At 43.9% G+C, this 25,445-nt stretch overlaps 1 protein-coding gene across 4 annotated transcripts in view; it reads left to right on the forward strand.

Annotated features, from left to right (window-relative positions):
• The first annotated feature begins 325 nt into the window (after positions 1 to 325).
• LOC115109718 (cyclin-dependent kinase 17-like) overlaps positions 326 to 25,445 on the forward strand; it is a 51,561-nt gene continuing 26,441 nt past the window's right edge. For all 4 annotated transcript variants that reach the window (XR_010461142.1, XR_010461143.1, XM_029634986.2 and 1 more), the window contains exon 1: positions 326 to 532. Coding sequence is in view for 2 of the 4 variants with exons in the window: in XM_029634986.2 (XP_029490846.1) it covers positions 477 to 532 (56 nt within the window). In the remaining 2 variants the exon portion in view is untranslated. The remainder of the gene's footprint in view (positions 533 to 25,445) is intronic.

The raw sequence follows: 25,445 nt of genomic DNA on the forward strand, positions 1-25,445 counted from the left end.
CTGCCAGGTGAGGATTTGTGAGGCGTCTGTTTCTCAAACGATACTTTTTTTTTAACAGTTCGGTCATTTAATTAAGTTTCTAACAATGAACTGCCGATCATAGCGAAGTGGGTGGCGCTATTTCCCCTGGTGATCGGGGTTGAAATTCTTCTGTCTAAAAAAATACGTTCGATGACACGGCGGCGGTGGCACCGTCAGCAAGCAGTAGTCAGGCAGGCGCACACAGCTGAGCTCGCACCCCTCAACACCGATCCATCGTCATCATCGGTTTCTCACACTGGTATGTTCTCCAACCGAAAAGGGAACAGTTCACTCGCTACCGCCCCCCAACAAAGGTTCTAACTTCGAGTCCTCGATAGCCATGGCGTGAGCAACATCCTCGCGGATTTAGGTGACATTATTGGAGATAAGAAACTACTACACCGAGACAACAAAGCATTCCTCTTTTTACATCGGGTGGAAAGACGGCATCCGGCATGAAAAGAAGCTCCGGGGACGGGGACACCGGTCGGAACAACGCAAATCGTTTCTGGTGAGCGCTATGGTAACATTTGTCTGATGGGTCCTTACGAAATTGCAGCAAATGCCTACCGTGCAAGTGGCTTGATGATAGCAACGAGTTGTTGCGGCCACAACAAAACACATTCCACCCTGCGTTGTCACAAAATGGGGTAACAATGTTGCAATGTTTATTTCACAGCGCTCCCCTATGTATGTGTGTGTATGTGTGTGTATGTATGTGTGTGTGTGTGTGTGTGTGTGTGTGTGTGTGTGCATGCGTGTGTGTGTGAAAAGCTTTCTATTGTGGTGGACAGGCTGTTTCTATTCAAATTGGCGTTGTCCCGTCCTGCCTATTAGGCTGTGGAAGGTACACTGGATACTCTTCACACAAAATAATTAAACATTTAAAAGGTACACAGACAGGAGCTAAGCCACTGCTGTCATGTTAAAAAAATATATGGGATAGGTAAGCGTGCGCTATTTGGAAGTGCTGAATTCGCAGAAATACTGTATGTTGTCGTTTAATGAGGAAAGCACAGGGTTTAAGAGGAACTAAACAAAATTCTTAATTGAAAATAATATTTTTGGCAAAAACAACCACCAAAAACACCACGTTGTCCCTACTAGTGATGGTACGCTACAGTATGCAGGCATGACAGGTATGATTGTATCGACTTGGCTTTTATTCCCTATTTTTGAATGAAATAGTATTACATTTGACCCATAGGATTTACTAGTTAAAACATCACAAGAAGCTATCGCAGTGGTATTCAATGGATTGCAACAAGTATCCATGTATTTATTCCTTGTGTTATTATTTTAATATTTATTGTTGGGAAGGGCCTGTAAATAACTTTTTGAAATAGAGGGTGGATTCATTACACTTGATAACCTTTGAATTATATTTGTGTGGAGATAGATACATGGGCAATACATTGTTGGCATGGTGGAGCCTTGCCATGTGGCAGACAGAACCTTGTAGAGCACGTTTACAGTAGACTGCAGGAACGTGTCTGTGGGTTGAAGGGTGACTCAAGTGGTAGTCAGTTGTTTTCATGGCATTCCTTCCTTTTGGTGGGATTCCTCTTCCTTTAATGGTTACTGTTTGACTGGGCTTCACCCGTTATACGACCCTCTGTGTGTGTGTGTGGGAGGGGGGGGGGGGGGTTGGCAGGATGTCCTGAAGGAAGACGTCATTGTTCTGAATGCAAGCTCACTCACCCCGAGGAACAGTACACACACGAACAGAGTGCTGACCCAGAGCAGCCGCTAGCTCCAAGTTTAGTTTAGTCTGGAGCTGATCATTATAGTGTTATTGATTACCGGCATTGTAGAGTTGTAATAACTAATGTGTATATAGTTGTAGTCCTTCTCAGTGGTTGGTTGTAGTTTCTCTCGTGTCAGCCTGTGATTCAAACGTTAAGTCATGTTTAGATCAGATTGATGGGCTCTTTCTTCTTTTTGGTTCAGTAATGTCAAGGTTTTGTGTGTAAATACCCCTGTGTGTTACATGGTGCCCCACTGAGGTTGTAAGGAGATGGTTGCCACCAAGGTGGAGTTGAGTCTTTTCTGTGTGTGTGTGTGTGTGTGTGTGTTTGACGTTGTTGTATTAACTTGGTTTGAGATGGTGGTGGAATTGTAAGGCAGGGTAGCGTGACCTTCTGTGAAACAGCTGTAGCCACGCAGCACTGATCCCCGTAGGGTAGGGTAGGGTAGGATATATCAGATTGTGCTCTCTGAGGGGGTGTGTGTGGTTGGGTGTGTATGCGGATGGCTTGTGAAGGTGTGTAGCTGCACATGTGCGTGGGTGCGCAGTTGCCCAAGACTGTCTCCGCCACTCCCCCGGGACTGCGGTGCAGAAGAAATATTAGCCCACTGAGAGAAGTGCGAGATTGAACTTCCCTACAACTTTCTAGAGCAGTGGTCACCAACTTGTTGATCTCCAAGGCATTCCTACACGATTGCCAAACATTTCTGTACAAAACCCAGTGATAAAGCCTTGTATTGGTAGGTGCTCCCGATTAGTTGCCCTGCTCGCCGGGTAGGCGAACTGTTGCCATTTGAACCATTTCATGTGTCTGAAGGTACACACTCTGCCTTCCCGGCGGGCCCGGAGAGCAAATCTAGTGCACTATAGGCCTTCCGCTGGCCAATCAGATGTCTCAGAGGACCGTGTCTGCAGTAATGTAGCAGGCATAAAAGAAAGCTACAGCAAAGTTGTTACTGTGAGATTTCCAAAACGTTTAAAACTATGACTAGGAGTGAGACTATCAACGGATACAGCAAAGAGTTGCTGTTTTAATGAGTGAGTTCATGTTTAAGTTCTTACTCAGCACTGTCAACACTTTTTATTCAACACTTCTATAAGCCATAAAATACACATTCTTCCTATTTCCACTCAGCGCTACAACAAGCACTGCAGCAGTAATGAATGAGGAGGAAAATGTATCTATAAGGTTGTGTTGTTATTATTAGTGGCTTGGGTCTTTTTTAATATCAAGGAATATTGAACTTTCTCTGTTCATAGGAGTAACAACATGAATTTGTGAATGAGGCACAAATAATGTGGTGCAACTTGAGTTACGCAATCAGCTGGAAGACCATTTTTGGTCAGTGTCAGTGGAGGAAAGAGAGAGTGGAGGATGTTGAGAAGCGGACCCTCAGTCTGCTGTTCTCTCCATCTGCTGAGACTGACCATCAGATGCAGGCACCATCAGCCCAGTAAATAAAAATCTAATTATTTAAATGTATGCTCACTCAGCTGTGGCCCACAAGTAATACAACAACAGATCTATTACCAGTGTGATCATATAGCCTACCTCAAATTTTTAAATATATATTTTTTTAAATGGCCGAACTACCATGCATTGGCAGGGCAATTCAAGCAAAGCCAATATGCGGTGATCATGTATTGGGCCTATAGCTTACTGCACAAACGTCATTGCTACAGTACGTTTTTTAATTGGTTAATGTTGCATAGGCTTACGTTTTTTAAGTAATGTAAAAATCCAAATCTGAGCGGTAGATCTCGGCTTGCATTTTGACTCAAAGTGATGTTGACTCAGAAAAGGTTGGTGACAACTGTTTGAGTTTTCCCTATTAACACTATCAACGTTTCCTTTACTTCGGTAATTGTGATCGAATCAGTGCAATATTAGGCACTTTCAATGCAACATACCGAAACAAAACAAACTATGCAAGAGATGTTGTAGGCAGAACGCATAGGAGTAGGATTTAAGATGGACTTGATGGAAATGACGCCGGAGCAGAAGGCAGACGGTTTATGTGCCCCCAACCGATTGTATTTTTTTTGTTCGTTCATCTGCGTTGTTTGTAACTTTATTTTTTAAACTCATTTTGTACATAATGTTGCCGCTACCGTCTCTTAGATGACCCGAAAATAACTTCTAGACGTCAGGACTGCGATTATTTACCATGGACGAGCAGAATCCTTTTTCGTCTTTCACGACTCTGACGAGGCAGAGGCGATACGGCTCCCTCGGGAACAGGCCTCGACCCCCGTGATCTGCGTGAAGAGGAGGCTGATAAAGAGAGGCCGGAGAGCGGGCGGCCTTTTGAGAATTCTGCAAGCAAAAATGCAATCTTTGGACAATGAAATCGACGAGTTACGGGGAAGATTAAACAAGATGAAACAATATCAACATACAACTGGCTTGTTATACGATGTACCGGCAGGATAGAACAGCGGCGTCTGGTAAGACAAGGGGCGGCAGACTATGTATTTTTGTAAATAACAGCTGGTGCACTATATCCAAGTAAGTCTCGAGCTATTTCTCACCTGATGTTGTGTATATTATCATAAGCTGTAAACCACACCACCTACCGAGAGAGTTCTCATCTGTATTCTTTGAAGCTGTTTACATATCACCTCAGTCAGAGGTTGGCACTAAGATAGCATTGAATGAGCTGTATTCCTCTATAAGCAAAAAAGAAAACGCTCACCGAGAGGCGGTGCTCCTAGTAGCTGGGGACTTTAATGCAACGAAACTTAAATCAGTTTTACCAAATTTCTATCAGCATGTTAAATGTCCAACCAGACAGAAAAGATTTCTGGACCACCTATACTCCACACACAGAGAAGCATACAACGCTCTCCCTCGCCCTCCATTTGGCAAATCTGACCATAATTCTATCCTCCTGATTCCAGCTCACAAGCAGAAATTAAAGCAGGAAGCACCAGTGACTAGATCAATAGAAAAGTGGTCAGATGAAGCAGATGCTAAGCTACAAGACTGTTTTGCTAGCACAGACTGGAATATGTTCCGGGATTCCTCCTGTGGTGTGCTCCTCAATGCCATATCAGTCAATGGCTTTATCAATAACTGCATCGACGACATCGTCCCCACAGTGACCTTACGTACATACCCCAACCAGAAGCCATGGATTTCAGGCAGCATCCGCACTGAGCTAAAGGCTAGAGCCTCCGCTTTCAAGGAGCAGGACTCCAACCTGGAAGCTTATAAGAAATCCTGCTATGCCCTCAGACAAACAATCAAACAGGCAAAGCGTCAATACAGGACTAAGATCAAATCATATTACACCAGCTCTGACGCTCGTCGAATGTGGCAGGGCTTGCAAACCATTAGACTACAAAGGGAAGCACAGCCGAGAGCTGCCCAGTGACACGAGCCTACCAGACGAGCTAAACTACTTCTATGCTCGCTTCGAGGCAAATAACACTGAAACATGCATGAGAGCACCAGCTGTACCGGAAGACTGTTCACTGATCACTCTCACCGCAGCCGATGTGAGTAAGAAATTTAGACAGGTCAACATTCACAAGGCCGCAGGGCCAGGTGGATTACCAGGATGTGTACTGTGAGCATGCGCTGACCAACTAGCAAGTGTCTTCACTGAAATTTTCAACCTCTCCCTGTCCGAGTCTGTAATACCAACATGTTTAAGCAGAGTGCCCTGTGCCCAAGAACACTAAGGTAACCTGCCTAAATGACTGTTTAGCACTCACGTTTGTAGCCATGAAGTGCTTTGAAAGGCTGGTCATGGCTCACATTAACACCATCATCCCAGAAACCCTAGACCCACTCCAATTTGCATACCGCCCCAACAGATCCACAGATGATGCAATCTCTATTGCACTCCACACTGCCCTTACCCACCTGGACAAAAGGAACAGCTATGTGAGAATGCTATTCATTGACTACAGCTCAGTGTTCAATGCCATAGTGCCCTCAAAGCTCGTCAATAAGCTAAGGACCCTGGGAGTAAACACCTCCCTCTGCAACTGGATCCTGGACTTCCTGACGGGCTGCCCCCAGGTGTTAAGGGTAGGTAACAGGACATCTGCCATACTGATCCTCAACACAGAGGCGCCTCAGGGGTGCGTGCTCAGACCCCTCCTGTACACTCATGGCTGCATGGCTAGGCCTTCAATTTGCCAATGACACAACAGCCTGATCACCGACAACAACGAGACTATAGGGAGGAGGTCAGACCTGGCCGTGTTGTGCCAGGACAACAACCTCTCCTTCAACGTGATCAAGACAAAGGAGATGATTGTGGACTACAGGAAAAAGAGGACCGAGCATGCCCCTATTCTCATCGACGGGGCTGCAGTGGAGCAGGTTGAGAGCTTCAAGTTCCTTGGTGTCCACATCACCAACAAACTAACATGGTCCAAGCACACCAAGACAGTCGTGAAGAGGGCACGACAAAACCTATTCCCCCTCAGGAGACGGAAAAGATTTGGCATGGGTCCTCAGATCCTCATAAGGTTCTACAGCTGCACCCTTGAGAACTGGTTGCATCACTGCCTGGTTGCATCACTGCCTGGTACGGCAGCTGCTCAGCCTCCGACCGCAAGGCACTACAGAGGGTAGTGCGAACGGTCCAGTACATCACTTACTTGTGCCAAGCTTCCTGCCATCCAGGATCTCTATACCAGGTGGTGTCAGAGGAAGGCCCTAAAAATGGTCAAGACTCCAGCCACCCTAGTCATAGACTGTTCTCTCTGCTACCACACGGCAAGCGGTACCGTAGCACCAAGTCTAGGTCTAAGAGGCTTCTACCACCAAGCGATACGACTCCAGAACATCGAGTCAAATGGCTACCCAGACTATTTGCATTGACCCCCTCCCTCCCCTCTCCACACCACTGCCACTCTCTGTTGTCATCTATGCATGGCCACTTTGATAACTCTACCTACATGTACATACTAACTCAAATGGCTGGTGCCCCCGCGCATTGACTCTGTACCGGTACCCGCCCCTGTATATATTGTTATTTTCTGCTGTTGTTCTTTAATTACTTGTTAGTTTTATCTCTTATTCTTATCCATATTTTTTTGAAACTGCACTGTTGTTTAGGGGCTCGTAAGTAAGCATTTCACTGTAAGGTGTTGTATTTGGCTCATGTGACCAGTAAAATTAGGTTTGATTCTATTGCATTGACATTCACTCAGCTCATGCTCTACACAGCCCGTACTCTACACAGCCAGTACTTTATACAGACCGGTGACATAACCAGTCACTGCTGTAGGAAATATCACATTTACATAAGTATTCAGGCCCTTCACTCAGTACTTTGTTGAAGCACCTTTTGCAGTGATTACAGCCTTGAGGCTTCTTTGATATGACGCTACAAGTTTGGCACACCTGTATTTTGGGAGTCTCTCCCATTCTTCTCTGCAGATCCTCTCAAGCTCTATCAGTTTGGATGGGGAGCGTTGCCGCAAAGCTATTTTCAGGTCTCTCCAGAGATGTTCGATCAGGTTTAAGTCCGGTCTTTGGCTGGACCACTCAAGGATATTCAGAGACTTGTCCCGAAGCCCTCAGATGCCAAATCTTGTTAGTTTCCTGAGGGGGAATAGGCTTTGCCGTGCCCTCTTCACGACTATCTTGGTGTGTTTGGACCATTCTAGTTTGCTCGGTCCTCCTTTTCCTGTAGTCCACAATCATCTCCTTAGTCTCGGTTATGTTGCGGGATATGTTGTTATTCTGGTACCACCCGGCCAGGTCTCTGACCTTCTCCCTATAGGCTGTCTCGTCGTTGTCAGTGATCAGGCCTAGCACTGCTGTGTCGTCTACAAACTTAATGAGGGTGTTGGAGTTGTGACTAGCCATGCAGTCGTAGGTGAACAGGGAGTACAGGAGGGGACTGAGCACGCACCCCTGGGGAGCTCCAGTGTTGAGGATCAGCATGGCAGATGTGTTGCTAACTACCCTCACCACCTGGGGGGCGGCCCGTCAGGAAGTCCAGGATCCAGTTGCAGAGGGAGAGCGTGATCACACAGTCGTCCGGAACAGCTGATGTTCTCATGCATGCCTCAGTGTTGCTTGCCTCGAAGTGAGCATAGAAGTGATTTAGCTCGTCTGGTAGGCTCGTGTCACTGGGCAGCTGTACTTCCCTTTGTGGTCTGTAATAGTTTAAAAGGCCTGCCACATAAGACGAGCGTTGGAGCCGGTGTAGTATGATTCAATTTTTGCCCTGTATTGACTCTTTTCTTGTTTGATGGTTCGTCGCAGGGCATAGCAGTATTTCTTGTAAGCTTCCGGGTTAGAGTCCCGCACCTTGAAAGCTGCAGCTCTGCCTTTTAGCTCAGTGTGAATGTTGCCTGTAATCCATGGCTTCTAGTTTGGGTATGTACGTACAGTCACCGTGGGGACGACGTCCTCGATGCGCTTATTGATAAAGCCAGTGACTGATGTGGTGTACTCCTCAATGCCATCGAAAGAATCCCGGAGCATGTTCCAGTCTGATCGCAAACAGTCCTGTAGTTTAGCATCTGCTTCATCTGACCACTTTTTCATAGGCCGTGTCACTGGTGCTTCCTGCTTTAATTTTTGCTTGTAAGCAGGAATCAGGAGAATAGAGTTGTGGTCGGATTTTCCAAATGGAGGGAGAGGGAGAGCTTTGTACTCGTCTCTGTGTGTGGAGTAAAGGTAGTCTAGAATTTCTTTCCCCTCTGGTTGCACATTTAACATGTTGATGGAAATTTGGTAGAACTGATTTAAGTTTCCCTGCATTAAAGTCTCTGGCCACTAGGAGTGCCGCCTCTGGGTGAATAGTTTCCTGTTTGCTTATTTCCTTATTCAGAGTACATGCTGACTGAGTGCGGTCTTAGTGCCATTATCTGTCTGTGGTGGTAAATAAACAGCCAAGAAAAGTATAGCTGAAAACTCTCTATGCAGGTAGTTTGGCCTGCAATTTATCACAATATACTCTAGAGACTTCCTTAGATTTCGTGCACCAGCTGTTGTTTACAAATATGCACAGACCTCCCCCCTCGTCTTACCGGAGTGTGCTGTTCTATCTTGCCGGTGCAGCGTATATCCCGCTAGCTGAATATCCATGTCGTCATTCAGCCACGATTCCGTGAAACATGATAGGATATTACAGTTTTTGATGTCCCGTTGGTAGGATATTCGTGATCGTACCTCGTCTAGTTTATTGTCCAATAATTGCACGTTGGCGAGTAGTATTGATGGTAAAGGCAGCTTTCCCACTCACCTTTTCCGGGTCCTGACCAGGCATCCGGCTCTTTGTCCTATGTACCTGCGTCGCTTCCTCTTGTAAATAACGGGGTTTTGAGAATGACCAAGGCCCCCCCCCCCCGATTGTTCAGTTTGGCCAGGAGGCAAGCTCTGTGGGCCTTAATATAGATAGATGTGTACCTTTCCAAATCATGTCCAATCAATTGAATTTATCACAGGTGGACTCCAATCAAATTGTAGAAACTTCTCAAGGATGAACAATGGAAACAGGGTGCACCTGAGCTCAATTTCAAATTTAATAGCAAAGGGTCTGAATTCTTATGTAATAAGGTATTTCTGGTTTAAAAAATATATATAAATTAGCAAACATTTCTAAGAAGTTGTTTTTGCTTTATCGTTATAGGGTATTGTGTGTAGATTCATGAGAAAAAAAAATATTGAATCAATTTTAGAATAAGGCTGTAACGTAACAAAATGTGGAATAAGTCAAGGGGTCTGAATACTTTCCGAATGCACTGAATGCAAATAGACCATTGCCATATATGTGCCATTTACTTTGAACTGGACTGTGTTTACAGAATGAATGTGCTTGTTTTGAGATCAAAGCGAGAGCTGCATGTAGCCACGTGTGCACATTTTGTTCATATCCTTTGCTAGTTAGTGAGTTATTAGTCCAGTTATAGATAATTTGTACTTAGCAATAGGGGAAAGATAGCTTCTTACAATAGCACAAAACCTGTACATTTCTAGACATATTTGAAAAGCGAGTCATGTAAAGAGATTTTTGTTTTTGTCTTAAAGGGGCAGTGTTGTATTTTGAGACAGTCTTGAATAAGCTAAATAGGCAGTGGGTAGAATAATTTGTCTGATTCTCTGTAATAATGGTATGGGAATAATAATGCATTTTATTTTGGAAAGTGTTCTTTTGCATCAAACAACAACATTTTCAGTCACTTCCTTGTCTGAAGGATAAGTGGATAAACAGGTTAATGTCAGGCCCTGTATATTTTTTTCAAACGTCTCATGGAATGGAAGCCTACACTGAACACCACACATTGGCTGCTACTGTAGGCTGAATGATAGAACAGCTATTTCCATGTTAAAATGTTATGGGATGCATTTTCTCCAGATTATTTTATGGTAGGCCACTCTAGGAGACCTACATTATTATCAAATAGCCACAGAAGCCATTTGGCCACGGTTAAACTGTAACTTAAAGTGAGTACATCCTCAGTGTTCACAGTAAACACACAATGTTCAAGTTTGCGGAATTTGCTCGGTGCCTAATTTTATTTTAGGGAAGTGTGTGATTGTGAGATTGTGTGTGTGTGTGTGTGTGTGTGTGTGTGTGTGTGTGTGTGCGAGAGCATAAATACGTGTTTGTGTATGAGCATAAATACGTGTTTGTGTATGAGCATAAATGTGGGGGTGTGTGTGTGTGTGGTGGACAGGGCTCATGTTTAAGGGACCAGGCCAAGGACAGCTGGCTGAAGGTTAGTGTCCGCCTCTCCCTAGTCCTCACTGAGCAGGTGCCATGAAACACACACACACACAGAATCCACACCACACTCCCCCGTCCCGTAACTCTGGTCTATACATAGCCATTCATACAAACTCTTCCTCTTTCTCTACAGTATTAACATCGGAATTCTGTCACTCAGGCTCCGAAAGCGGCCCCTCCTGAAATGCAGTTGCTATAGACAACACATGCTAGTGTAAGCAAATTTTGTTCCCTTGCCTAATAGTGGCCTCCCGAACTCTCACCGAACTCAGTCAGGCTGAAAGTGGAAGTCTCACTCAGCATACAGTAGCCACCCAGCAGTCAGAGGGTTAGGCTTTGGGGTGAAGTGTCCCCTTAAGGACAGATCTAGGATTAGCATTCCCTCTGCCAATTCTCACCTGAAGCATTAGTGGGGGAAATGGAAAACCGACCCAAGATCAGCGTTTAAGGATAACTACACCCTACACCGAGTGTCAGCTGGTTAAGACCCTATTTGGTTAGGGAGGTTAGATGGATGAATGTAGACATTACACTCAATGATTCTAAGGTATCATTTATTACATATTAACCATAGACAATATCTATATTATTAACATAATATTGTTTACACTATTGTAAATACAGTGTTACTACACAGGTACAAGAGTACAGTGTTAGCCTTTCCACTGTTTTGGCCCAAGCATTAATTAAGTATGCATCCCAAATGGCACCCTATTCCCTATATAGTGCATTACCTTTTACCATATCCCTATGGGCCCTGGTCAAAAGTAGTGCACTACATGTACATAGAGAATAGGGTGCAATTTTGGACACAGACTAAGTGATCATGCGATGTATGACATATATATATATATACACACACACATATACAGGTGAAGTCAGAAGTTTACATACACTTAGGAGTCATTAACACTCGTTTTTCAACCACTCCACAAATTTCTTGTTAACAAACTATAGTTTTGGCAAGTCGGTTAGGACATCTACTTTGTGCATGACACAAGTCATTTTTCCAACAATTGTTTACAGACAGATTATTTAACTTATAATTCACTGTATCACAATTCCAGTGGGTCAAAAGTTTACATACACTAAGTTGACTGTGCCTCTAAACAGCTTGGAAAATTTCAGAAAATGATGTCAGGGCTTTAGAAGTTTCTGATAAATTATGTCAATTAGCCTGAGTCAATTGGAGGTGTAGCTGTGGATGTATTTCAAGGCCTACATTCAAACTCAGTGCCTCTTTGCTTGGCATAATGAGACAATCAAAATAAAGACCTCATAAAAAAAATTGTAGACCTCCACAAGTCTGGTTCATCCTTGGGAGCAATTTTCAAATGCCTGAAGGCACCACGTTCATCTGTACAAACAACAGTACGCAAGTATAAACACCATGCAGGATTTGAATCCATGACGGCGTAGTGTGTTACTAATGGTTTTCTTTGAGACTGTGGTCCCAGCTCTCTTCAGGTCATTGACAAGGTCCTGCCGTGTTGTTCTGGGCTGATCCCTCACCTTCCTCATGATCATTGATGCCCCACGAGGTGAGATCTTGCATGGAGCCCCAGACCGAGGGTGATTGACCGTCATCTTGAACTTCTTCCATTTTCTAATAATTGCGCCAACAGTTGTTGCCTTCTCACCAAGCTGCTTGCAAATTGTCCTGTAGCCCATCCCAGCCTTGTGCAGGTCTACAATTTAACCCTGATGTCCTTACACAGCTCTCTGGTCTTGGCCATTGAGGAGAGGTTGGAGTCTGTTTGATTGAGTGTGTGGACAGGTGTATTTTATACAGGTAACGAGTTCAAACAGGTGCAGTTAATACAGGTAATGAGTGGAGAACAGGAAGGCTTCTTAATTAAAGAAAAACTAACAGATCTGTGAGAGCTGGAATTCTTACTGGTTGGTAGGTGATCAAATACTTATGTCATGCAATAAAATGCAAATTAATTACTTAAAAATCATAAAATGTGATTTTCTGGATTTTTGTTTTAGATTACGTCTCTCACAGTTGAAGTGTACCTATGATAAAAATTACAGACCTCTACATGCTTTGTAAATAGGAAAACCTGCAAAATCGGCAGTGTATCAAATACTTGTTCTCCCCACTGTGTGTGTGTGTATATATATATATATATATTTGTAATAATGACAATTACAACAATACTGAATGAACACTTTTATTTTTACTTTTACTTTCATTGAAAGTCAATATATATAAAACATTTTTTTTTTTAAGAGTTCTGGCGTCTCATACAGTGCCTTGCGAAAGTATTCGGCCCCCTTGAACTTCAAGGGGGCCTAATAATTTCGCAAGGCACTGTGTATATATATATATATATATATATATATATATATATATATAAATCGGCCGATTTTTATCGGTATCGGCTTTTTTTGGACCTCCAATAATTGTTATCGGCGTTGAAAAATCCTAGTCGGTCGACCTCTATATTGGAGTGGCCATCACAAAGCCCTGACCTCAATCCTATAGACATTTGTGGGCAGAACTGAAAAAGTGTGTGAGAGCAAGGAGGCCTACAAACCTGACTCAGTTACACTAGCTCTGTCAGGTGGAATGGTCCAGAATTCACCCAACTATTGTGGGAAGCTTCTGGAAGGCTTCCCGAAACGTTTGACCCCAGTTAAACAATTTAAAAGCAATGCTACCAAATACTAATTGAGCGGATGTAAACTTCTGACCCACTGGGAATGTGATGAAAGAAATAAAAGCTGAAATAAATAATTCTCTCTACTATTATTCTGACATTTCACATTCTTAAAATAAAGTGGTGACCTAACTGACTTAAGACATGGAATTTTTACTAGGATTAAATGTCAGGAATTGTGAAAAACTGAGTTTAAATGTATTTTGCTAAGGTGCATGTAAACTTCCGACTTCAACTGTATATTTGATTGTTAAGCCAGTCATCTACCTCTGTTAAGTCCAAAGCATTAGTCTGCATAGCTGGTCATATTAGGATGCTTTGGTGTAATTACTTGATATTAAGCCTAAGTACTTAGTAATAACATAATACCTAGACAAAGTCAGTGTGCTTTGTTTATTAGTGGAAACTGGAATCCCCTTCTCAGAGTGACTCATCAGGTTCTGTGTAATAATGGATCAGAATGTAGAACCTAGAACCGTGCCAGCTACACAGCGATTGTAGTAACAACCAGAGAGGAGTTATATTATCTAGCTACTGTGTTAGTAACAGTATGAACACATGTATTGATCTTTATACAATGTAGGCTTACTTCATCAGGGGTGAATGTAATGGAAAAATTAATGTAGAGACTAGAACCATGCCGACTTGGGTTGGGTGATGTCTGGAATGACATCATCCCATTGTCCTGTTCAAACAGCGTTGATATATACGATTGTATCGTGAACATTTTTTATTTTTGTGGGGGGGCGGTTTTGTGCGGGGATGTCAATTGGCGGGAAGAACACAGTATAAAGGAAATATCTTTATGCAGATTCAGGATGTCTTTGCATGTCTTGGACCTGCCTATGAGGTATCCAAAGACAGCTATGGTGGTTACAGACAGTGTTGTCATGGCCATGGCTATTGGCCCACTGCTGGAGCTGTGTCTGTCTTCTCTGATAGTAGAGGTCTGGTTGAAGACCCGCTGACCCGCTGTTACTAGGTCACAAAAGATGGCTTGAGAGCGAGGAAGAGAGAGAGAGAGCAGTCTGTGTCCAGACAGGCGACCCTAGCTGTCAATCAAAGTGGTCATTGTCATTGCAGCGGTGTTAAATCAACGTTGAGTCTTATTGTGTTTGATGATCGTATAGAACCCTGTCTGTCATCATCTGTCCTGCTGGCCACACACGCGTGGGTGCTCTGCCTACTGTATTCAAATTTTTGCCAAAACATCAGCAAGCTTAGTGCCAGCTCCATTCAGATCCTCTGACACAGGTGACGATCGAGCCAGAGAGGAGCGGTGGGGAGGGGAGGAGAAGAGTAGAATAGAGGGGAAAGACTCGACAGACGAAACAGAAAAGATCCTCTGACACAGGTGACGATCGAGCCAGAGAGGAGCGGTGGGGAGGGGAGGAGAAGAGTAGAATAGAGGGGAAAGACTCGACAGACGAAACAGAAAAGATCCTCTGACACAGGTGACGATCGAGCCAGAGAGGAGCGGTGGGGAGGGAGGAGAGTAGAATAGAGGGAGAAAGAGAATAGAGAAAAGATCCTCTGACACAGGTGACTCGAGCCAGAGAGGAGCGGTGGGGAGGGAGGAGAAGAGTAGAAACAGAAAGAAAAGATCCTCTGACAACAGGTGACGATCGAGCCAGAGAGGAGGCGGTGGGGAGGAGGAGAAGAGTAGAATAGAGGGGTAGAATAGAGGGGAAAGACTCGAGCCAGAGAGGAGGGTGGGGAAGGGGAGGAGAAAGTAGAATCCTCTGACACAGAAAAGATCCTCTGACGATCGAGCCAGAGAGGAGCGGTGGGGGAGGGAGGAGAAGAGTAGAATAGAGGGAAAGACTCGACAGACGAAACAGAAAAGATCCTCTGACACAGGTGACGATCGAGCCAGAGAGGAGCGGTGGGGGGAGGAGGAGAAGAGTAGAATAGAGGGGAAAGACTCGACAGACGAAACAGAAAAGATCCTCTGACACAGGTGACGATCGAGCCAGAGAGGAGCGGTGGGGAGGGGAGGAGAAGAGTAGAATAGAGGGGAAAGACTCGACAGACGAAACAGAAAAGCGCTAACGACAGATACAAGTACAATTAGCATAGTATTTATTGTCCCCTGAAACTCATTCAATATTGGGACACTGTAGCAGTACAAACAGAGGTTGTTGTTCAACTCCAGTCAAGCTCCATGATAACCTGTCTCTTAGCTCTGTTGCTCTCTCTCAGCTCTGTCACCCTCTCTCAGCTCTGTCGCTCCCCCTCTCTCTCGTGCTTTGTCGCTTCTTCTCTCTCTCACTCCCCCTCTCTCATGCTCTCTCTCTCCCTAAAGCACGTAGCGCATAAAAATTCTCTGTCCTCGGTTGCAACACTCATTACCAAGTTCCAAAAAGCCTCCGGAAGCAATGTCAGCACAAGAACTGTTCGTCGGGAGCTTCATAAAATGGGTTTCCATGGCCGAGCAGCTGCACACAAGCCTAAGGTCACCATGTGCAATGCCAAGCGTAGGCTGGAGTGGTGTAAAGTTCGCGGCCATTGAACTCTGCAGCAGTGGAAACACGCTCTCTGGAATGATGAAATAAGCTTCACCATCTGGAAGTCCGACAGATGAATCTGGGTTTGGCGGAAGCCAGGAGAACGCTACCTGCCCCAATGCATAGTGCCAACTGTAAAGTTTGGTGTGGGAGTATGGTTCAGGCTAGACCCCTTTAGTTCAAGTGAAGGTAAATCTTAACATTAAAGTATACAATGACATTCTAGACAATTCTGTGCTTCCAACTTTGTGGCAACAGTTTGGGGGAAGGCCCTTTCCCGTTTCAGCATGACAATGCCCCTGTGCACAAAGTGAGGTCCGTACCGAAATGGTTTGTCGGGCTTGATGTGGAAGAACTTGACTGACCTGCACAGAGCCCTGACCTCAACCTCAACGAACACCTTTGGGATTTTTTTATTATTATTTGTATTTATTTTACCTTTATTTAACTAGGCAAGTCAGTTAAGAACAAATTCTTATTTTCAATGACGGCCTAGGAACAGTGGGTTCAGGGGCAGAACGACAGATTTGTACCTTGTCAGCTCGGGATTTGAACTCGCAACCTTCCACCGCTCTAACCACTAGGCTACCCTGCCGCCCCAGATGAATTGGATGAATTGGAACACGGACTACGAGCCCGACCTCACATCAATTCACAATAATAGTATTTCACTATAAATAAGCTCGGTGTTCACATAATCTATGGATCTATTTCAATACCTCAGGTAAAATCAGTTCTACCTTCTATGGTATCAATTATCAATTCAGAAAACAAAATTACATTTGAATACAGATTCAATATTTCATAGTTGGGGGTGATCAGTCCCAACAAACACAGTAAAGCTGTGGATAATAGTGTATTTAAGTGTCCTTCAAGAAAAGGTCTTCTTGAAGAGATTTTATCAAAATAAAATAAAAAGTTTACATGTTTTGTTGTTTAGCAGACACTCTTATCCAGAGAAATTAGGGTTAAGTGCCTTGCTCAAGGGCACGTTGACAGATTTTTTCACAGTTTGCTCTGGGATTTTCACCAGCGACCTTTTGGTTTACCCATGTCTTCAGATGTCTTCTTTCTTCTGCATGCAATAGAACATCTTGATCTCTCGCTCGCCTTCCAAGAATACTCAAACTCCATCAAAAACCTGCCCTGGATGTTGAATAAGCAGGCCAAAACTTATCCAATAGCGAAAGGTAAGAACATAAAAATGGCACATTTGTTGGACACCATCGTCTATGGTTTTTTCATATAATAGATATCTGAAATAATAAACTTATACATTAGAGTGCATTCGGAAAGTTTTCAGACCTTTTTCCACATTTTGTTACCTTTCCTCATCAATCTACATACAATACCCCATAATGACAAAGTAAAAACAGGGTTTTAGACATTTTTGCAAATGGATAAAAAAAACTGTATTCAGACCTTTTGCCATGAGACTCGAAATTGAGCTCAGCTGCGTCCTGTTTCCATTGATCATCCTTGAGATTTTCAACAACTTGATTGGAGTCCACCTGTGAAAATTTTCAATTGATTGGACCTGATTTGGAAAGGCAAACACCTGCCTATATAAGGTAAAAGGCACATGACAGCCGCTTGGAGTTTGCCAAAAGGCACCTAAAGACAAGATTCTTTGGTCTGATGAAACCAAGATTGAATTCTTTGGTCTGAATGCCAAGTGTCATGTCTAGAGGAATCCTGGCACCATCCCTATGGTGAAGCATGGTGGTGGTAGCATCATTCTGTGGAGATGTTTTTCAGAGGCATGGGACTGGGAGATTAGTCAGGATCGAGGGAAAGATGAGCGGCGCAAAGTACAGACGGATCCTTGATGAAAACCTGCTCCAGAGTGCTCATAACTTCCAATTAGGGCGACGGATCACCTTCCAACAGGACAATGACCCTAAGCACACAGCCAAGACAACGCAGGAGTGGCTTCGGGACAAGTCTCTCATTGTTCTTGAGTGGCCAAGCCAGAGCTCGGACTTGAACCGTCCCCACAGTGACTGTACGTACATACCCCAACCAGAAGCCATGGATTATAGGCAACATTCGCACTGAGTTAAAGGATAGAGCCGCCGCTTTCAAGGTGCGTGACTCTAACCCGGAAGCTTATAAGAAATCCTGCTATGCCCTGCGACGAACCTCAAACAGGAAAAGCGTCAATACATTGCTAAGATTGAATCATACTACACCGGCTCCGACGCTCATCTTATGTGGCAGGCCTTGTAAACTATTACAGACAACAAAGGGAAGCACACCCGGGAGCTGCCCAGTGACACGAGCCTACCAGACGAGCTAAATCACTTCTATGCTCGCTTCGAGGCAAGCAACACTGAAACATGCATGAGAGCATCAGCTGTTCCGGACGACTGTGTGATCACACTCTCTGTAGCCGACGTGAGTACGACCTTTAAACAGGTCAACATTCACAAGGCTGCGGGGCCAGACGGATTACCAGGACGTGTGCTCCGGGCATGTGCTGACCAACTGGCAGGTGCATTCACTGACATTTTCAACATGTCCCTGATTGAGTCTGTAATACCAACATGTTTCAAGCAGACCACCATAATCCCTGTGCCCAAGAACACGAAGGCAACCTGCCTAAATGACTACAGACCCGTAGCACTCACATCCGTAGCCATGAAGTGAATTGAAAGGCTGGTCATGGCTCACATCAACACCATTATCCCAGAAACCCTAGACCCACTCCAATTTGCATACCACCCCAAACAGATCTACAGATGATACAATCTTTATTGCACTCCACACTGCCCTTACCCACCTGGACAAAAGGAACACCTATGTGAGAATGCTATTCATTGACTACAGCTCAGCGTTCAACACCATATTACCCTCAAAGCTCATCACTAAGCTAAGGATCCTGGGACTAAACACCTCCCTCTGCAACTGGATCCTGGACTTCCTGATCGGCCGCCCCCAGGTGGTGAGGGTAGGTAGCAACACATCTGCCATGCTGATCCTCAACACAGAGCCTCCCAGGGGTGCGTGCTCAGTGCCCCTCCTGTACTCCCTGTTCACCCACGACTGCACGACTAGGCACGACTCCAACACCATTAAGTTTGCAGACGACACAACAGTGGTAGGCCTGATCAACGACGAGACAGCCTATAGGGAGGAGGTCAGAGACTTGGCCGGGTGGTGCCAGAATAACAGCCTATCCCTCAACAAAACCAAGACTAAGGAGATGATTGTGGACTACAGGAAAAGGAGGACCGAGCACGCCTCCATTCTCATTGACGGGGCTGTAGTGGAGCAGGTTGAGAGTTTCAAGTTCCTTGGTGTCCACATCACCAACAAACTATCATGGTCAAAACACACCAAGACAGTTGTGAAGAGGGCACAACAAAGCCTATTCCCCCTCAGGAAACTGAAAAGATTTGGCATGGGTCCTCAGATCATCAAAAGGTTCTACAGCTGCACCATCGAGAGCATGGTTGAATCACTGCTTGGTACGGCAATTGCTCAGCCTCCGACTGCAAGGCACTACAGAGGGTAGTGGGCACGGCCCAGTACATCGCTGGGGCTAAGCTGCTTGCCATCCAGGACCTCTACACCAGGCGGTGTCAGAGGAAGGCCCTAAAAATTGTCAAAGATCACAGCCACCCCAGTCATAGACTATTCTATCTACTACCGCATGGCAACTCTCTGTTTATCATATATGCATAGTCACTTTAACTATACATTTCATGTACGTACTACCACAATTGGCCCTACCAACCACTGCTCCCACACGTTGGCTAACCGGGCTATCTGCATTGTGTCCCGCCAACCCCTCTTTTACACTACTGCTACTCTCTGTTCATCATATATGCATTGTCACTTTAACCATATCTACATGTACATACTATCAGCCCGACTAACTGGTGCCTGTATGCAGCCTCTCTACTGTATATAGCCTCTACTGTATATAGCCTCTACTGTATATAGCCTCTCTACTGTATATAGCCTCTCTACTGTATATAGCCTCTACTGTATATAGCCTCTCTACTGTATATAGCCTCTCTACTGTATATAGCCTCTACTCTATATAGCCTCTACTGTATATAGCCTCTCTACTGTATATAGCCTCTCTACTGTGTATATAGCCTCTCTGTATATAGCTGTATATAGTCTCTACTGTATATAGCCTCTCTACTGTATATAGCCTCTACTGTATATAGCCTCTCTACTGTATTATAGCCTCTCCTGTATGTATAGCCTCTACTGTATATAGCCTCTACTAGCCTCTGTATATAGCCTCTACTGTATATAGCCTCTACTGTATATGCCTCTCTACTGTATTAGCTACTGTATATAGCCTTCTACTGTAGCCTCTCTCTGTATATAGTCTCTCTACTGTATATATATATAGCCCTCTACTGTATTTAGCCTGTATATAGCCTCTACTGTATATAGCCTCTACTGTATATAGCCTCTCTACTGTATATAGCCTCTGTATATACTGTATATAGCCTCTACTGTATATAGCCTCTCTACTCTCTACTGTATATAGCCTTTCTACTGTATATCTCTACTGTATATAGCCTCTCTACTGTATATAGCTCTCTACTGTATATAGCCTCTCTACCTCTCTACTGTATATAGCCTCTCTACTGTATATAGCCTCTCTACTGTATATATAGTCTCTCTACTGTATATAGCCTCTCTACTGTATATAGCTGTATATAGTCTCTCTACTGTATATAGTCTCTCTACTGTATATAGCCTCTCTACTGTATATAGCCTCTACTGTATATAGCCTCTCTACTGTATATAGCCTTTCTACTGTATATAGCCTCTCTACTGTATATAGCCTCTCTACTGTATATAGCCTCTCTACTGTATATAGCACCTCTACTGTATATAGCCTCTCTACTGTATATAGCCTCGCTACTGTTATTTTTCACTGTCGTCTTTTTACTGTTGTTTTTATTTCTTTACTTAGCTATTGTTCACATAATACCTTTTCTGCACTGTTGGTTAGAGCCGGTAAGTAAGCACTTCACTGTAAGGTTGTATTCGGCGCACGTGACAAATAAACTTTGATTTGATTTGAAATGCATCTGTAGTGTTACAATATTGTTCACATGGAAAAAGTATTTTTACTTCTACAAAAGTTTGCTGAGCAATTAGCATAAATGACACTTTTATATTCACTAACATATAGAAAAGTTAGCATTGGCCTGCTAACGCAGCGCTAATACAGTGGCTTCATTCATGCAAAATAAAACACACCAAGTAATTGGTCCATCAACCCATTCAACCTCTTCTCAAGACGATGCGATGAATGGATCATCAATTGTCAGTGTTTCTCTGAAGATATGTCTAGGTTTTATTTCTAATTTTAGCGCAGTTTTCTGACTTCACAACCAGGAGAAAGTTTGTCATAAAAATGCCTCTTCATCTAGAAGGCTTGCTCGAGATTGCAACGATTGAACTGTCAAAGGCGGGACCTAAAGGATTTGGTTGGCTGACATTCTAGTTGGTCGTTTCTCTCACATTTCACATGATTTTACCCCATTTCTTGACCTGGGTTACATTATTAATTATTAAGTGATTAAAACGCGTCGCTCTGCTACCACAACGGTAACAGAGTTACCCAAAAAATCAGTAACAGAATGACTTCAATTGAATTGGCCACATCGAGAAGTCATAGTAGTCACAAACCACTGTTGCAGTAGAGCACAGTAGAGTAGAGAACAGAAAAGTAGTGTATAGTTCAGTAGCGTAGAGTACACATGAGTGAAGTACAATATAATACTACTCTCCGGGACTTTTCTGTGCTGAACTATACTTTTCTGTACTGTATTCTTCTGTATGGAAATATACTATTTTCTTCTTTGTAGTCTACTGTACTGAACTATACTATACTTTTCTCTACTGTGCTCTACTGTACTGTATTGTGATGTATGTTTCACAAGTTTGGACATCTATGATTGGTACAGATTTGTTCTGGTCTGGACCAACCAAATTTGGTCTTGTTTGGGGTTGAGCTCATTAGAATAATAGCCTGTGTGTAGAATAATGCCCCAGTATGCAAAGGAAGATATTACATATGTCTAGTTTTGTGTATCTATTCAGGATACATCACCATGAAGAGAATGACATTCATAATTATGCATTTCTGTATTGTACAGATCAGGGACCCATGATGTCATTCTGTTACCGGGTGTTAATCCACTTCACTAATTGTAGTTTAATAACCAAGATATATATATTTTCCAACTCAAAGGGTCATATCATAGCTGACACACCATTCTTTCTGCAGTCTTTTAGTCTTAACTCGGAGTAGAGTGTTGTGTTTTTGGAAAAAAACGTGGTCATATAAAAAATGATTTTACTGTCATTCCGTTACTAAACTTTGTATCTGCATTGTTCGTCAAGTTAATGTTTTAGTAAAATGTCCAGTGGGAATTGTTAAAAGTAGACTTCTGCATAGAGGTGTATGGTTTGTTAAACTTTGCAGTTAATGGTTTTTGCTTGTCATACATTTTAAAGTGAGTCTCCTCGTCACCGTCACCTTGGAATTGCCCGACATGCACTCCATGTGGTGATGCTGTTATGTTTGAGATGCAAGACACATTTCCTGAAAGGGACACAGTCAAATAATAGTTGTGTGCCTGGTGGCAAGTTTACGTACCACATATTTGTCGCATAAGGCCCGGTCTTATTGAGCTGCTTAACCTACTTCTACTCTCTGCTTACATCCTCTTCTTCCTCCTCTCCTTTACCCTGCTTCTCTTAGTCTTTCCCCTGCCCCCTCCTATCCCCACTGTCCATGCCAGTCAAACTTATGTGTGAAATGCAATTTTGCATACAGCTGGAACTATCAGTTTGTCCATCTGGGGAAATCATGGTTAACTATGTGTGTGACCACAGACTGTGTGTGTGTGTGTGTGTGTGTGTGTGTGTGTGCCGTAAGCCAGGTGGTTTGATGAAAAGAGACCGAGAGACAGAATATCATCCTAGTCTCCTGCAGGGACTTTACATTTAGACATTGGGTAGAGAATGTTGCCACGGCAACAAATCCGAATCAGTGCTTGAATGGGACTAATTCTTTGACCTTAACCCAGTGGATCTGGAGCCCAGTCCTCTGCACGGCCTACTTACTCATGGGAGCAGGGATCACATCCAACTCTCCAGGGCTCCAGACTAGATCACAGAGCCAAGCCATGGAAAGAGGACAGAATGGGATGAGGGGATGCGAACAAGGATGAGATGGGTTAGAAACTGCCATCAAAACTCTAGTCAAATTCATTCATTTACTCTGGTGAAATTCATTCATCCATCCATTCATCCATCCATCCATTCATTCTCCATGGAAGACAGTGTGCTCCGAGGCTGAGCTGTACCCTCAACTGTGAGAAATGAGAAGAAGGCTATGAGCTGTTTCGTTGGCAGTGATGACTCCAGAGTCCGACTGAGTCCCTCGCCTCCGCTGTCCTGAAATGGCCTTTTGTTATGACCGGAGGAGCAGGCTGTAACATTTTGGAAGAGTTGTCAGAGCTAAATCACGGAGCAATAATAGAATGCGAAAGAAGGGCAGGAATCGTCACCGACTATCCCTAATCAGTGGAATGAATGGGGAGCTATGTGTCAGACAGTGAATAGATGGTAGCTTAGTTTAGTAGCTTTCCTTCAAAACAACTTTTTTCCCCCTGCCTTACTCCGTGTTGTATTTGACATCTCTCTCCAGCTCCTGAGTGATGTTTGGGAAGACAAAGGCTTGTAATGGAGACTATTAGTCAGACAGACAGACCTTCAGGGCCTAACTCATGTGGCCTCATGTCTCTTCTTACTCATCCCCAGTACAGACAGACAAACGGACACATGTGTAGTAGTGTTGTAATCTCCCCCTCACTAAGGCCAGAGAACATTGGCAGGGAGGGAGGTGTCTGAATCAGCAGGTTGAAAAGCAACCTCCCTCATTCACATCTCTCTCACCTCTCTTGCACCAGCATGTCCTTTTCTTTTCACTCCCTTCTCTGTCAATTGTTTTCTCTCCGCCTCTTTTGCTTTCACTTTCTCTCACACAAATACACTTGAAATCTTTCTGCTCTCTCTCTCTCTCTCTCTCTCTCTCTCTGTCTCTGTCTCTGTCTCTGTCTCTGTCTCTGTCTCTGTCTCTGTCTCTGTCTCTGTCTCTGTCTCTCTCTCTGTCTCTCTCTCTCTCTCTCTCTCTCTCTCTCTCTCTGTCTCTGTCTCTCTCTGTCTCTGTCTCTGTCTCTGTCTCTGTCTCTCTCTCTGTCTCTCTCTGTCTCTCTCTCTGTCTCTCTCTGTCTCTGTCTCTCTCTGTCTCTCTCTGTCTCTCTCTCTCTCTCTCTCTCTCTCTCTCTCTGTCTCTCTCTCACACACTGAATGGTGATGCAATGTGACATGAACTGGATGCAGCCTATGCTAGTCCTGTTCGCCATTCTCTCACGAATCCCCTGCTTTACCATCTGCTAACACAGTTCATGGGCTGTGCCATCACTCCATCAATCTCTTCAAATACATCACGTTTTTTTCCCCAGTGTGGGAAATTCATTAGCCTATTTAACTCATGTCAAAATGATCTATTTTTCCCTGAATGTTGATAGATTCGTTCTTGTTTCGCTCCAGTTCACATGAATTCCATCCCCTATGAATAAAACATATATCTCTCCCAATGCATCATGTTTTACCCACTGTTGGAAATAAGTTACGAGGACTGTTAAACACTGAGTGTACAAAACACTAGGAACACCGTCCTAATATTGAGTTGCACCCCCTTTTGCCCTCAGAACAGCCTCAATTCGCCAGGGCAATGGACTCCACAAGGTGTTGATAGCGTTCCACAGGGATGCTGGCCCATGTTGACTCCAATGCTTCCCACAGTTGTGTCAAGTTGGATGGATGTCCTTTGGTGCGTTGCAGTTCTTGACACACTCAAACCGGTGCGCGAGACACCTACTCCCATACCCCCGTGCAAAGGCACTTAGAATGATTTGTCTTGCCCCATTCACCCTCTGAATGGAACACATACACAATCCATGTCTCAATTGTATCCAGGCTTAAAAATCCTCCTTTAACCATGTCTCCTCCCCTTCATCTACGCTGATTGAAGTGGATTTAACAGGTGACATCAATAAGGGATCATAGCGTTCACCTGGATTCAGTCTATGTCATGGAAAGAGCAGGTGTTCCTAATGTTTTGTACACTCGGCGTACAACTGGTCTAAATGATGTGTGTATGTTTTGATCTCTAGGTTCTTCTTCACACTAGATTAGTTCCGTCCCGGAGCTACATGAATAATTATCTCTCCCAATACATTGGTTTTTCCAGTGTGGGGAAATTCATTAGGCTCTATATTACTGACTCCTAAATTAGGCCTGTTTCCCTTGAGTGTTGATAGGTTCTTGTGTTCGCTCCAGTCAGTAGCTATAAATCTTGTCTTCTTTTTGTCTTCATTTAACTATAGAAGTGCGATTACTAGGATATTTATCTTGCGGCAGTTTGGTGTTTGATGGTTATTTTTTCATAAACTCATTTTACTGTAGATGTGGAATTAGTGTGTATAGCTTGAGGTGTGATTGATGGCTATATTCTCTGTGAAATCTTTAATATTTATTAGGGGACCTGCCCACGAACATGCTGGGGCCTGCTCAGACCTCACTCACACAGGGAGTGCTTTTCAAAAGAAGCACACCTTTTCACACGCACACTTGCATGACAAGATACACCTATTTGTCATGCTTCCTCAAGCACAAGGAGTACTGGCAGTCATTGTCCAAGAAAGACCCACTGTTTTACCCTCTGGTTCGCTTTTGAAGGCCTTAT

Source organism: Oncorhynchus nerka, linkage group LG25 (genome assembly GCF_034236695.1).
Source record: "Oncorhynchus nerka isolate Pitt River linkage group LG25, Oner_Uvic_2.0, whole genome shotgun sequence".
NCBI classification, from domain to species: Eukaryota; Metazoa; Chordata; class Actinopteri; order Salmoniformes; family Salmonidae; genus Oncorhynchus; species Oncorhynchus nerka.